Source organism: Scyliorhinus canicula, chromosome 18 (genome assembly GCF_902713615.1).
Source record: "Scyliorhinus canicula chromosome 18, sScyCan1.1, whole genome shotgun sequence".
NCBI lineage: Eukaryota > Metazoa > Chordata > Chondrichthyes > Carcharhiniformes > Scyliorhinidae > Scyliorhinus > Scyliorhinus canicula.
The window spans coordinates 67,255,493-67,271,592 of record NC_052163.1 but is presented as its reverse complement, the minus strand read 5'-3'; the positions used below and the strand labels follow the sequence as shown (position 1 = coordinate 67,271,592).

At 45.8% G+C, this 16,100-nt stretch overlaps 1 protein-coding gene across 1 annotated transcript in view; it reads left to right on the top strand.

Annotated features, from left to right (window-relative positions):
- The window catches only part of LOC119952914 (protein HID1-like), a 208,756-nt gene that overhangs the window by 51,021 nt on the left and 141,635 nt on the right, over positions 1–16,100 (top strand). Inside the window, exons 8-9 of the mRNA XM_038776544.1 lie at positions 19–75; positions 15,477–15,617. Of these exons, the coding sequence (XP_038632472.1) occupies positions 19–75; positions 15,477–15,617 (198 nt within the window). The remainder of the gene's footprint in view (positions 1–18; positions 76–15,476; positions 15,618–16,100) is intronic.

The following is a 16,100-nucleotide window of genomic DNA, read 5'->3' as shown; positions in this document are numbered from 1 at the left end:
TTTATTTGCCTCTTGCAGCCTCCTGGTCCTGAGAATCTGTTTGTCAACTACTTGTCCAGGATACATAGAGAAGAGGTAAGTCTCCTTAAATCTTCTGCAGTAACATTTTCTTTGAAATTCTGGGGAATGCTAATTGCAAATTATGACATGAGCTCAGTCAATGTGACAGTGGGAGAGAAAGATAAACCAACTGACCAGTAACCAGATGTGGGTAAACTTAACATCTTCAATTCAAACTATTTGGAAGTGTGCAGTTTTGGTTGCCCGTAACAACACTTAACAGGATTGCAATCAGACCAAGCCAAAGAAATAGGTATTGGAACAGGTGAAACGAAAGAGAAAATGCTGGAAAATCTCAGCAGGTCTGGCAGCATCTGTAGGGAGAGAAAAGAGCTAATGTTTCGACTGCGATGACAAAGCTTCGACAAAGAGTCATTGGACTCGAAACGTTAGCTCTTTTCTCTCCCTACAGATGCTGCCAGACTTGCTGAGATTTTCCGGCATTTTCTCTTTCGTTTCAGATTCTAGCATCCGCAGTAATTTGCTTTTATTGGAACAGATGACATGGAAGGGAGGCAAAATATTTTCTTGCGTCTGTCTGCAGGCAGATATAATTTTTGAACTAGACTGTGGCGTGTTTCCCCAAATGCTCTGTTTGTGATATCAATTTTCAACTGACCCACAGCAAAGTCTCTTTAGGGTTCATTCAGATGTATTGTTTATAGCATCAAACCCTGGGGATAGTTGTCGCATCTATATCCACACACACAGCCATGAGAGAAGGAAAAGGAATGAAAAGAGGTTTTCAATTAGTAATAATTTGAAACAAAAAAAAATTGTGGCACGGTAGCACAGTTGTTTCACAGCTCCAGGTCCTAGGATTCGATTCTCGGCTTGGGTCACTGTCTGTCTGTGCGGAGTCTGCATGTTGTCCCCATGTCTGCGTGGGTTTCCTCCGGGTGCTACGGTTTGCTCCCACAGTCCAAAGATATGCAGATTAGTTGGATTGGTCATGATAAATTGCCCTTAGTGTCCAAAAATGTTAGGTGGGGTTACTGGGTTACAGGGATAGGGTGGAGGTATGGGCTTGGGTATGGTGTTCTTTCCAAGGGCCGGTGCAGACTCAATGGGCCGAATGGCTTCTTTCTGCACTGTAAATTCTATGTTTCTATGAATCTGCAGCCCAGGGGCCATATGCGGCCCATCTGGGTTCTGAGTGCAGCACATGAGACATTTTGTTTACCATACCCAACCTTAGGGTTGCCACATTCTACCGATTTCCTACTGATATGACTAAAGTAGTCCGGACATAAAGCAAGGGGCAGCACGGTGACACAGTGGTTACCACTGTTGTTTCACAGCACCAGGGACCCGGGTTCGATTCCGATCTCGATGACTGTCTGTGTGGAGTTTGCACATTCTCCCTGTGTCTGTGGGTTTCCTCCGGGTGCTCTGGTTTCCCCTCTCAGTCCAAAAATGTGCAGGTTAGGTGGTTTGGCCATTCTAAATTGCGCCTTCGGGTGGGGTTGAATGAATATGGTGGGGGATTTGGCCTAGGTATGATGGTCTTTTGAAGGATCAGTGTAGACTCGATGAGCCAAATGACCTCCTTCTGCACTATGCGGACTCTATGACTCTTATGAAGTGAAGTGAGATGCGTGCTGATTGCTTACAACATTGACTGTGAGAATTGTGCACTCCATCTGCATCCAATCAGGCGTAAATATTTATTTTGTGTTTCTTTGAAGTTGAAATATTGATATATTTTATTAATATGATCGAGCATTTTCTATAAATCACAATGAAATATTTGCTGTGTATTAAATATATTTAATCTTATTAATGGGGTCATGGTTACTGAGCAAGCCTGATTTCAATCGATTTAAATTCAACCAGTGATTAGGGACAAGAAGGTGTGACTGTGAGTCAGGCAGGTCGAGGGAACCAGGAGGTAGGGTTCCAGGAGCTCCAGCCCTTGTCTATGTCCAACAGGTTCGAGATTCTTGTTTCCAGTATGGACAGGAACAGGGACTGCAGGGACGATGAGCAAACTGACCACAGCACTGTGTTACAGGGAGCCATTCAAGCGGGGAGAGAAAATAAATGTTGTCATATTTGGGGATGGTATAGTTAGGGGCATTGACACTGTCCTCTGTGACCAGGATCGAGAATCCCGAAGGTTGTGTTGCCTACCTGCTGCTCGGCATTGGGACATCTCAACTGGGCTGCAGAGGAACTTTGAGTGGGAGGGGAAAGATCCAGTTGTTGTGCTCCACATGGGTACCAAGGACATAGGTAGAACAAGGACAGAGGTTCTGCGAAGGGAGTATGACCAGCTAGGAGCTAAATTAAAAAGCGGAACCAAAAATGTAATAATCTCTGGATTACTACCCGAGCCATGAGCTAATTTGCACAGGGTCAGTAAGATTAAAGAGGTAAATGCGTGGTTCAATGATTGATGTGGGAGAAATTGTTTGAATTCACCGGACATTGGCACCAGTACTGGGGAAGGAGGGAGCTGTTCTGATGGAATGGTCTTCATCTGAATCATGCTGGGACCAGAGTCCTCGTGAATCGCATAACTGGGGCTGCAGATGGGACTTTAAACTGAGTGGGGTTTTGGGGGCCGCGGGGGGGTCAGTGTATCGGGGAAATTAGAAAACCCAAATTAAAGGAGGAGGTAAGAGTGCAGGATAGCGATGTGGCGGATGGTTAAAATAAAGGTGAGGGACAGAACGGGTAAATGTCTTGATGCACCAAGGAATTATGGAAGAGTAGAGAAATTTAACAGTGGAACAAATTAAAAAGCTTTGTATCTAAATGCACAAAGTATTTGGACCAAACTTAATGATTTAATGGTGCAAATAGAAACAGAAGGTTATGATTTGGTGGCGATTATTGAAACGTAGTTACAGGGAGTTGAATATCCAAGAGTACGCAGTATTTCGGAAAGATAGACCGAAAGGAAAAGGAGTTGGCGTCGCCCTGCTTGTGAGGAAAGGGGTCAGTGCTGTAGTGAGAAATGACATAAGCACTGGAGATCAAGATGTCGAATCAGTCACAAGAATAATCATAAGAATTACTTTGACATTACTTGAGAAAGGACGTACTGGCACTGGAGGGTGTGCAGAGGAGATTCACTAGGTTAATCCCAGAGCTGAAGGGGTTGGATTATGAGGAGAGGTTGAGTAGACTGGGACTGTACTCGTTGGAATTTAGAAGGATGAGGGGGGATCTTATAGAAACATTAAAAATTATGAAGGGAATAGATAGGATAGATGCGGGCAGGTTGTTTCCACTGGCGGGTGACAGCAGAACTCGGGGACATAGCCTCAAAATACGGGGAAGTAGATTTAGGACTGAGTTTAGGAGGAACTTCTTCACCCAAAGGGTTGTGAATCTATGGAATTCCTTGCCCAGTGAAGCAGTTGAGGCTCCTTCATTACATGTACATACTAAAAATAATAAAAAGAACTAAGGTAAATTACAAAAGAAGACTAGCGCAAAATATCAAAGGATAGCAAAAGTTTCTATAAGTACAGAAAAGGGAAGAGAGCCCCTATAGTGAATGTTGTCCCTTGGAAGATGAAACCGGAGAGCTAATAGTGGGGAACACCGAAATGGCAAAGATGTTAAATCAATACTTCGCCTCTGTTTTCACGGTGAAGGACAGTAGTACCATTCTTATATGATCGGGCAATTGTGAGGTAATAGAAAAGGAGGAACTTACAACAATCTGCATCAAAAGAAAAACGGTACGCAACAAACTCTTGGGGTTGAGGGCAGACGAGTCCCCAGGCCTGATGGCCGACATCATAGAATCATAGAATTTACAGTGCAGAAGGAGGCCATTCGGCCCATTGAGTCTGCACCGACCCTTGGAAATAGCACCCTACTTAAGCCCACACCTCTACCCTATCCCAGTAACCCAGTAATCATATCTAACCTTTTTTGGACACTCAAGGGCAATTTAGCATGGCCTAACCTGCACATCTTTGCACTGTGGGAGGAAACTGGAGAACCCGGAGGAAACCCACGCAGACACGGGGAGAACGTGCAGACGCGACACAGACAGTGATCCAAGTCGGGAATCGATCCTGGGACCCTGGAGCTGTGAAGCAACAGTGCTAGCCACTGTGCTACCGTGCCGTCCCTAAATCCAAGGGTGTTAAAGGAAGTGACAGCGGAGATAGTGGCTCCAAAGGTTACAATATTCCAAAATTACCTGGACACGGGAAAGATTCCAGTGATTGGAAAAATGCTAACATAATGTCCTTATTCAAAAAGGAAGGGAGGCAGAATGTTGGAAATTAAAGACAAGTTAATTTAATATTTTCTGTTGAGAAATTGTTAGAATCAATTATCAAGGAAGTAATATCAGGACATTTGGAAAGTCAAAATGCTACCCAGCAGAGTCAGCATGGTTATATGAAGGGAAAATCATGTTTGACTAATTTGCTAGAGTTCTTCGAAGGTGTCACAAGCAAAGTGGATATTGAACAAAGAACAAAGAAAAGCACAGCACCTAAACCTTGCCCCTCGCACCTTTAACCTATGCACCCTAGTAATTAACCCCTTTACCCTAGAAAAAAGTCTCTGAGTGTCCACTCTGTCTATGCCCCTCACAATTTTGTAGACCTCTATAAGGTCGCCCCTCAACCTCCTCCAGGAGTGGGGATCCTGTAGATGTGTATCTGGTCCTCCGGAAGACGTTTGATAAGGTGTGGCACAGAAGGTTGATTCACAAGATCAGATCACATGGGATTAGGGGTAATTTCTCTAGTGTGGCTAGAGGACTGGCTGACAGACAGAAGGCAGAGTCAGGATAAATGGGTCTTTTTCCAGATGGCAAGATGTAACAGGGTTCTGTCCTTGGGCCCCAACTATTTACAATCTATATTAGCGACTTGGATACAGGGATAGAAGGTTCTATAGCCAAATTCGCAGATGACGCAAAAAGAAATGGGACACTAAGTTGTGAGGAGGAAATAAAAACTTTACAAATGGGTAGCACGTTTAGCGAGTTGGTCACACCGCAGGTGAAAGTTACTGAGGGAGATAGAAAATGGGTGACCAAAAGACTGAGCAAGAGTAGGAAGGCAGTGCAGGTGTCCCCTGCGGTCATCTCCCTGAAAAACAGATATACTGCTTTGGATACTGTTGAGGGAGATGGCTCACCAGGGGAAGGCAGCAGCAGCAAGGTTCATGGCACCGTGGCTGGCTCTGCTGCGCAGCTGGGCAGGAAGAAAAATGGCAGGGCTATAGTGATAGGGGACTCGATCGTAAAGGGAATAGACAGGCGGTTCTGTGGACGCAATCGAGACTCCAGGATGGTATGTTGCCTCCCTGGTGCAAGGATCAAGGATGTCTCGGAGCGGCTGCAGGACATTCTTGGGGGGGGGGGGGGGGGGGGGTGAACAGCCAGCTGTTGTGGTGCACATAGGCACCAACGATATAGGTAAAAAACGGGATGAGGTCCTACAAGCTGAATTCAGGGAGTTAGGAGTTGAACTAAAAAGTAGGACCTCAAAGGTAGTAATCTCAGGATTACTACCAGTGTCACGAGCTCGTCAGAGTAGGAATGTCAGGATAGATAGGATGAATGCGTGGCTCGAGAGATGGTGCAAGAGGGAGGGATTCAAATTCCTGGGGCATTGGGACCGGTTCTGGGGGAGATGGGATCAGTACAAACCGGACGGTCTGCACCTGGGCAGGACTGGAACCGATGTCCTAGGGAGGGTGTTTGCGAGAGCTGTTGGGGAGGGTTTAAACTAATGTGGCAGGGGAATGGGAACCGATGCAGGAAGTTGGAGGGTATTAAAACAGGGACAGAAGCAAAAGGAAGTAAGGGGGAAAGTGCAAGGCAGAGAAGACATAGTCAAAAATCAAAAAGGGCGACAGTACAAGATACAGTGACTGAGGGGAGCTGAGTGAATAGACCCAGTAATACTAAAAGGAATAAAACTGGAGATGTTAAGATTCAAAACAGAGGTAAAAAAACCAACATAAGTGTACTTTACTTGAATGCTCGTAGTATTCGGAATAAAGTAAACGAGTTGATGGCGCAAATCATCGTGAATTACATCGTGAATTAACCATTACTGAAACATGGTTAAAGGATGGTCACGACTGGGAGTTAAATATCCGAGGGTAGCAAACTATTCGGAAGGACAGAGTGGATGGTAAGGGAGGTGGTGTAGCTCTGTTATTTAAGGATGACATCCGGGCAATAGTAAGGGATGACATCGGTGCGAAGGAGGATAAGGTTAAATCCATTTGGGTGGAAATCAGTAATACTAAGGCGAAAATGTCACTGATAGGAGTCGTCTATCGGCCACCAAATAGTAATGTTATGGTGGGGCAGGCAATAAACAAAGAAATAACTGATGCATGTAGAAACGGTACAGCAGTTATCATGGGGGATTTTAATCTACATGTCGATTGGTTTAACCAGGTCGGTCAAGGCAACCTTGAGGAGGAGTTTATAGAATGTATCCGTGATAGTTTCCTAGAACAGTTAGTAATGGAACCTACGAGGGAACAAGCGGTCCTAGATCATGTCCTGTGTAATGAGACAGGATTGATTCATGATCTCATAGTTAGGGATCCTCTCGGAAGGAGCGATCACAATATGGTGGAATTTAAAATACAGATGGAGGGTGAGAAAGTAAAATCAAATACTAGTGTTTTGTGTTTAAACAAAGGAGATTACAATGGGATGAGAGAAGAACTAGCTAAGGTAGACTGGGAGCAAAGACTTTCTGGTGAAACAGTTGAGGAACAGTGGAGAACCTTCCAAGCGATTTTTCACAGTGGTCAGCAAAGGTTTATACCAACAAAAAGGAAGGACGGCAGAAAGAGGGAAAATCGACCATGGATATCTAAGGAAATAAGGGAGAGTATCAAATTGAAGGAAAAAGCATACAAAGTGGCAAAGGTTGGTGGGAGACTAGAGGACTGGGAGATCTTTAGGGGGCAACAGAAAGCTACTAAAAAAGCTATAAAGAAGAGTAAGATAGAGTATGAGAGTAAACTTGCTCAGAATATAAAAACACAGTAAATGTTTTTACAAATATATAAAACAAAAAAGAGTGGCTAAGGTAAATATTGGTCCTTTAGAGGATGAGAAGGGAGTTTTAATAATGGGACATGAGGAAATGGCTGAGGAACTGAACAGGTTTTTTGGGTCGGTCTTCACAGTGGAAGACACAAATAACATGCCAATGACTGATAGAAATGAGGCTATGACAGGTGAGGACCTTGAGAGGATTGTTATCACTAAGGAGATAGTGATGGGCAAGCTAATGGGGCTAAAGGTAGACAAGTCTCCTGGCCCTGATGGAATGCACCCCACAGTGCTAAAAGAGATGGCTAGGGAAATTGCAGATGCACTAATGATGATTTACCAAAATTCACAAGACTCTGGGTGGTCCCGGTGTATTGGAAATTAGCAAACGTGACACCACTATTTCAAAAAGGAGGTAGGCAGAGAGCGGGAAATTATAGGCCAGTGAGCTTAACTTCGGTAGCAGGGAAGATGCTGGAATCTATCATCAAGGAAGAAATAGCGAGGCATCTGGATAGAAATTGTCCCATTGGGCAGACGCAGCATGGGTTCATAAAGGGCAGGTCGTGCCTAACTAATTTAGTGGAATTTTTTGAGGACATTACCCGTGCAGTAGATAACGGGGAGCCAATGGATGTGGTATACCTGGATTTCCAGAAAGCCTTTGACAAGGTGCCACACAAAAGGTTGCTGCATAAGATAAAGATGCATGGCATTAAGGGTAAAGTAGTAGCATGGATAGAGGATTGGTTAATTAATAGAAAGCAAAGAGTGGGGATTAATGGGTGTTTCTCTGGTTGGCAATCAGTAGCTAGTGGTGTCCCTCAGGGATCCGTGTTGGGCCCACAATTGTCCACAATTTACATAGATGATTTGAAGTTGGGGACCAAGGGCAATGTGTCCAAGTTTGCAGATGACACTAAGATGAGTGGTAAAGCGAAAAGTGCAGAGGATACTGGAAGTCTGCAGAGGGATTTGGATAGGTTAAGTGAACGGGCTATGGTCTGGCAGATGGAATACAATGTTGACAAATGTGAGGTTATCCATTTTGGTAGGAATAACAGCAAACGGGATTATTATTTAAACGATAAAATATTAAAGCATGCTGCTGTGCAGAGAGACCTGGGTGTGCTAGTGCAAGAGTCTCAGGAAGTTGGTTTACAGGTGCAACAGGTGATTAAGAAGGCAAATGGAATTTTGTCCTTCATTGCTAGAGGGATGGAGTTTAAGACTAGGGAGGTTATGCTGCAATTGTATAAGGTGTTAGTGAGGCCACACCTGGAGTATTGTGTTCAGTTTTGGTCTTCTTACTTGAGAAAGGACATACTGGCACTGGAGGGTGTGTAGAGGAGATTCACTCGGTTAATCCCAGAGCTGAAGGGGTTGGATTATGAGGAGAGGTTGAGTAGACTGGGACTGTACTCGTTGGAATTTGGAAGGATGAGGGGGATCTTATAGATACATATAAAATTATGAAGGGAATAGATAGGATAGATGCGGGCAGGTTGTTTCCACTGGCAGGTGAAAGCAGAACTCGGGGACATAGCCTCAAAATAAGGGGAAGTAGATTTAGGACTGAGTTTAGGAGGAACTTCTTCACCCAAAGGGTTGTGAATCTATGGAATTCCTTGCCCAGTGAAGCAGTTGAGGCTCCTTCATTAAATGTTTTTAAGGTAAAGATAGATAGTTTTTTGAAAAAAAAATGGATTTAGGGTTATGGTGTTCGGGCCGGAAAGTAGAGCTGAGTCCACAAAAGATCAGCCATGATCTCATTGAATGGTGGAGCAGGCTCGAGGGGCCAGATGGCCTACTCGTGCTCCTAGTTCTTCTGTTCTTAAGTTCTTAAATGGATATAGATGGGTTAGGAGAGCGGGCCAAAATGTGGCAGATGGAGATTAACATGCATTTTGGCCAGGAAAATGGGAAGGCAATTTATTATCTAAATGGGGAGACATGTTGGGGTGCTCCTTTCCGAGGGATCCTTTCCGGGCGTGGAGGGCTGAAGGGCCTTTTCCTGTGCTGTGCTTTTCTTTGTTCTTTGTGTGTTCTTTGGATCGGGGGTCCTCAAACATGAGGCACAGAAAAGAACAAAGAAGAGTACAGCACAGGAATAGGCCCTTTGGCCCTCCAAGCCTGTGCCGTCCATGCTGCCCGTCTAAACTAAAATCTTCTACACTTCCTGGGTCCATATCCCACTATTCCCATCCTATTCATGTATTTGTCTAGATGCCCCTTAAACGTCACTATCGTCCCTGCTTCCACCACCTCCTCTGGCAGCGAGTTCCAGGCACCCACAACCCTCTGTGTAAAAATACTTGCCTCGTACATCTCCTCTAAACCTTGCACCTTAAACCTATGCCCCCTAGTAATTGATCCCTCTACCCTGGGAAAAAGCCTCTGACTATCCACTCTGTCTATGCCCCTCGTAATTTTGTAGACCTCTATCAGGTCGCCCCTCCACCTCCGTCGTTCCAGTGAGAACAAACTGAGTTTATTCATCCTCTCCTCATAGCTAATGCTCTCCATAACAGGCAACATCCTGGTAAATCTCTTCTGCATCCTCTCTACAGCCTCCACATCCTTCTGGTAGTGTGGTGACCAGAATTGAACACTATACTCCAAGTGTGGCCTAACTAAGGTTCTATACAGCTGCAACCATGACTTGCCAATTTTTATACTCAATGCCCCGGCCAATGAAGGCAAGCATGCCGTATGCCTTCTTGACTACCTTCTCCACCTGTGTTGCCCCTTTCAGTGACCTGTGGACCTGTACACAAAGATCTCTCTGACTGTCAATACTCTTGAGGGTTCCAACATTCACTGTATATTCCCTACCTGGATTAGACTTTCCAAAATGCATGACCTCACATTTGTCCAGATTAAACTCCATTCGCCACCTCTCCGCCCAAGTTTCCAAATGATCTAAATCCTGCTGTATCCTCTGACAGTCCTAATTGCTATCCGCAATTCCACCAACTTTTGTGTCGTCTGCAAATTACTAATCAGACCAGTTTCATTTTCCTCAATCATTTATATATACTACGAACAGCAAAGGACCCAGCACTGATCCCTGCGGAACACCACTAGTCACAGACCTCCAATCAGAAAAGCACCCTTCCAGTGCTACTCTCTGCCTTCTATGACCTAGCCACTTCTGTATCCACCTTGCCAGATCACCCCTGATCCCGTGTGACATCACCTTTTGTAAACGTCTGCCTTGAGGGACCTTGTCAAAGGCCTTACTGAAGTCCATATAGACAACATCCACTGCTCTACCTGCATCAATCATCTTTGTGACCTCTTTGAAAAACTCTTATCAGGTTTGTGAGACACGACCTCCCCTTCACAAAACCATGCTGCCTCTCACTAAAACGTCTGCTTCCAAATGGGAGTAGATCCTGTCTCGAAGAATTCTCTCCAGTAATTTCCCTACCACTGACGTAAGGCTCACCGGCCTGTAGTTCCCTGGATTATCCTTGCTACTCTTCTTAAACAAAGGAACAATGCAGTTACAGCAGATAATTTAAAAAGTGAATGGAATGTTGGCATTTATAGCTAAAGGAATAGAGTATAAAGGTAAGGAAGTACTGCAGACAGTACTCGCATCAATACAGGTGATACCATACAAGAGACAGTAATTGTGTCAGTACAGGTGATACCACACAGGAGACAGTAATTGTGTCAGTACAGGTGATACCATACAAGAGACTATAATTGTGTCAGTACAGGTGATACCATACAAGAGACAGTAATTGTGTCAGTACAGGTGGATATCACACAGTAGACAGTAATCGCTTCAGTACAAGTGATATGGTAGAGGAAACAGTGCTCATGTCAGTATGACTAATACGGCAAAGGAGGCAGTGCTAACGTTAATATAAATGATACCGCACAAGAGACAGTGCTCGCGTCAGTACAGGTACATAAAAGGGAAGTGAGTCACGAAGGTGAATGTTAGCCCCTTGGAAGATGAAACTGATCAGTTAATAGTGGGGAACACAGAAATGACAGATGCTAAATCAATACTTTGCCTCAGTTTTCACGGTGGAGGACACTCGTATCATTCAGAGGTAATAGTAAGGGTGGAACTTGGAACAATCAGCAGCAATAGGGAAATGGTACTCAACAAACCCCTGGGATTGAGGGCCCCAGGGCCTGGTAGCCTACATCCGAGGGTGTTAAAGGATGTGGCAGCAGAAATGGTGTATCCATTGGTTGTGATATTCCAAAATTCCATGGACCGGGAAAGGTTGCAGAGGATTGGAAAAATGCTTATGTAAAACCCTTATTTAAAAAGGGAGGGAGTCAAAATGTGGTAAATTGCAGACCAGTTAGCTTAACATCTGTTGTTGGAAAATTGTTAGAATCAATTATCAAGGATGTAATATCAGGATATTTGGAAAGCCAAAGCGCTATCCAGCAGAGTCAGCATGGTTTTATGAAGGGCAAATTATCTTTGACTAATTTGCTTGAGTTCTTCGAAGATGTAAAAAGCAAAGTGGATATTGGGGATCCTGTAGATGTAGCATATCTGGATTTCTGGAAGGCGGTTGATAAAGTGTGGCACAGAAGGTTAATTCACAAGGTGAGATCACATGGGAATGATTAGGGGTAACTTATTAGCTTGGATAGAAGACTGGCTGACAGACAGGAGACAGAGAGTCAGGATAAATGGATGGCAAGATGTAACTAGTTAAGTGCCACAGAGTTCGGTCCTTGGGCCCCAGCTATTTACAATCTATATTAATGACTTGGATATAGGGATAGAAGGTTCTATAGCCAAATTTGCAGATGACACAAAAATAGGTGGAACAGTATGTTGCAATGAGGAAATAAAAATATTACAAATGGATATAGATAGGTTAGGATCGTGGGCCAAAATGTGGCAGATGGAGTTTAACGTGGATAAGTGTAAGGTGATGCATTTTGGTCAAAAAAATGGAAAGGCAACTTATTATCTAAATGGGGAGTGATTTCGGACTGCTCTGACGCAGAGGGATCTGGGTGTCCTCATGCATGAGTCACAGAAAACAAACATGCAAGTGCAGCAGATAATAAGGAAAGCAAATGGAATGTTGGCATTTATAGCAAAAGAAATTGAGTATGAAGGTAAGGAAGTGTTGTTGTAACTGTACAAGGCATTGGTAAGACTGCACCTGGAGTATGTGCACAGGTTTTGTCCCCTTATTTGAGGAAAGATGTAGTGGGATTGGAGGCAGTTCAGAGGAGGTTCACTAGATTGATTCCAGAGATGAGGGGTTTATCGTATGAGGAGAGATTGAACAGTTTAGGTCTATACTCTCTAGAGTTTAGAAGAATGAGGGGAGATCTCATTGAGGTACACAAGATGCTAAAAGGTATGCATAAAGTAAACGTGGAGCGGATGCTTCCTATTGTGGGGAATTCTAAAACGAGAGCTCATAATCTTAGAATATGAGGTAGCAAATTTAAAAGAAATTTGAGGAAATACTACTCCCAAAGGGTTGTGTATCTGTGGAATTCGCTACCACAGATGCAGTGACAGTGAGTAAATTTAAGGAGGGGTTAGATAGATTTTTAATTGGTAATGGGTCGAAGGGTTATGGAGAACAGGCAGGATGGTGGAGTTGAGGCCAGGATGGGATCAACCATGATCACATGTGATCACATGATCACAACTGCTCACGTTAGTACAGGTGACACTGCACAGGGTCACTGTTCATGTCAGTACAGGTGATACCGCACAAGAGATGGTGCTCACAGCTGAACAGGTGATATTCCACAGCAGGCTGTGGTCGACACTAGTACAGATGATACCCTACATGGGACAGTGCAGGACTCCATTACGGGTGATATCACACAGGAGACAGTGCTCACAACAGTCCAGGTGATACCGCTCAGGGGACAGTGCTTACCTCATTCCAGGTGATACCGCTCAGGGGACAGTGCTTAGCTGTCAGTCCAGGTGATACCGCTCAGGAGACAGTGCTTACCTCATTCCAGGTGATACCACTCAGGGGACTGTGCTTATGTCAGTCCAGGTGATACCGCTCAGGAGACAGTGCTTACCTCATTCCAGGTGATACCGCTCAGGGGACTGTGCTTATGTCAGTCCAGGTGATACCGCTCAGGGGACAGTGCTTAGCTGTCAGTCCAGGTGATACCGCTCAGGGGACAGTGCTTACCTCATTCCAGGTGATACCGCTCAGGGGACAGTGCTTAGCTGTCAGTCCAGGTGATACCGCTCAGGGGACAGTGCTTAGCTGTCAGTCCAGGTGATACCGCTCAGGGGACTGTGCTTATGTCAGTCCAGGTGATACCGCTCAGGGGACAGTGCTTAGCTGTCAGTCCAGGTGATACCGCTCAGGGGACAGTGCAGGACGCCAGTACTGATGATACTCGACAGGGGACAGTGCTCATGTCAGCACGTTTGATGTCACTCAGGAGATGGGTGCTCACCTCATTCCAGGTGATACCGCTCAGGGGACAGTGCTTACGTCTGCACAGGTGATACCGCACAGGAGACAGCGCTTACGTCAGTACAGGTGATACAGCACAGGAGACAGTGCTTACGTCAGTACAGGTGATACAGCACAGGAGACAGTGCTCTCCTCAGTGCAGGTAATACCGCACAGGGGACAGTTCTCATGTCAGCACGAGTAATACTGCACAGGGAACAGTGCTCACCTCAGACAGATGATACCGCACAGGAGACAGTGCTCACATCACATCAGGTGATACTGCACAAGGAACAGTGTTCACCCCAGTACAGGTGATACTGCAGAGAGAACAGTGCTCATCCCAGTACAGGTGATACTGCAGAGAGAACAGTGCTCACCTCAGTACAGGTGATGCTGCAGAGAGACCAGTGCTCACCCCAGTACAGGTGATGCTGCATAGGAAACAGTGGTCACCTGAGTACAGGTGTTACTGCACAGGGAACAGTGCTCACGTCACTACAAGTGATACCACACAGGGAACAATGCTTATGGTAATACAGAACATGCCACACAGGAGCAGTGCCCACCTCAGATAGGTGATGCCACACAGGGAACAGTGCTCACCTCAGACAGGTGTTACTGCACAGGGAACAGAGCTCACACCAGTACAAGTGATACCACACAGCAGTGCCCACCTCAGATAGGTGATGCCGCAAAGGGAACAATGCTCATGCCAGTAAAGGTGATGCCTTCAGGGAACAGTGCTCGCGTTAGTACAGGTGATGTCGCACAGGGAACAGTGCTCACGTTAGTACAGGTGATGTCGCACAGGGAACAGTGCTCACGTTAGTACAGGTGATACTGCACAAGGATCAGTGCTCATGTCAGGAAAGGTGATGCCTCACAGGGGCAGTACTCACCTCAGACAGGTGATGCCGCACAAGGAACAGTGCTTACCTCAGATAGGTGATGCCACAAGGGAATAGTGCTCACGTCAGGAAATGTGATGCCGCACAGGGAACAGTGCTCACCTCAGTACAGGTGATGCTGCACAGGGAACAGTGCTCACCTCAGTACAGGTGATGCTGCACAGGGAACAGTGCTCACCTCAGTACAGGTGATGCTGCACAGGGAACAGTGCTCACCTCAGTACAGGTGATGCTGCACAGGGAACAGTACTCACCTCAGTACAGGTGATGCTGCACAGGGAACAGTGCTCACCTCAGTACAGGTGATGCTGCACAGGGAACAGTGCTCACCTCCGTACAGGTGATGCTGCACAGGGAACAGTGCTCACCTCAGTACAGGTGATGCTGCACAGGGAACAGTGCTCACCTCAGTACATGTGATGCTGCAAAGGGAACAGTGCTCATGTCAGGAAAGGTGATGTTGCACAGGATACAGTGCTCACCTCAGTACATGTGATGCTGCACAGAGAACAGTGCTCATGTCAGGAAAGGTGATGCCGGACAGGATACAGTGCTCACCTCCCTTACAGGTGATACCGCACAAGGAGACATGTTGGACACCAGTATGGGTGATACCCCACTGGAGACAGTGCTGGATACCAGAACAGGTGATACTCAAGGGGGACAGTGCTGGCCACCAGTACAGATGATATCCCACGGGAGACGGTGCTGGACACCAGTTAAGTTGGTATTGCGCAGGGACTGTCCTGGACACCAGGACAGGTGATATCCCACGGGAGACGGTGCTGGACACTAGTTAAGTTGGTATTGCACAGGGACTGTGCTGGACACCAGAACAAGGAACACAGGCGGAGAAAATTTTGACACTGTAATTGTGCCGAGTGTGAACACCACTGTTCAATGTGCTTCATACTGATACTGTCCGGTTTGAAAAAGGTGTAGAGGAGAGCATATGTTGTAATGTTGCAATAAATTGTGCAGTGACAGGGAGGCTCTCTGCAAACTACTCTTCGAGTCAATGTGTAAAATTAACATGACTTCTTTTTGTCACTCGCTGCCAAGGATTTCCAGTTCATTCTGAAGGGCTTGGCTCGTTTGCTGAATAACCCACTGCTTCAGACGTACCTCCCCAACTCTACCAAGAAAATTCAGTTCCATCAGGAGTTGTTGGTGCTCTTCTGGAAATTGTGTGACTTCAACAAGGTGAGAGCACTGTAACTACCTGTCGCGTGTATGCACACACATACACGCGCGCACACACACACACACACACACACACACACACTCATGCACACACACACATGTGCACACACACACATGTGCACACACACACATGTACGCACACAAACACACATGCACGCGCACAAACACACATGCACACACACAAACACACATGCACACACACAAACACACATGCAGACAAACACGCACACAAGCACACACATGCACACAAACACACACATGCGCACACGCACGCACACAAGCACACGCACACAAGCAGACACATGCACACAAACACACACACAAACACACACACACATACGCACACACACACACTCCACACACACACACCCCACACACACCACACATGCACGCACACAGAAACACGTCTGCACACACAGCACACACACATCACACACACACACACAAAACCACCCCACACACACACACCCCACACACACACAC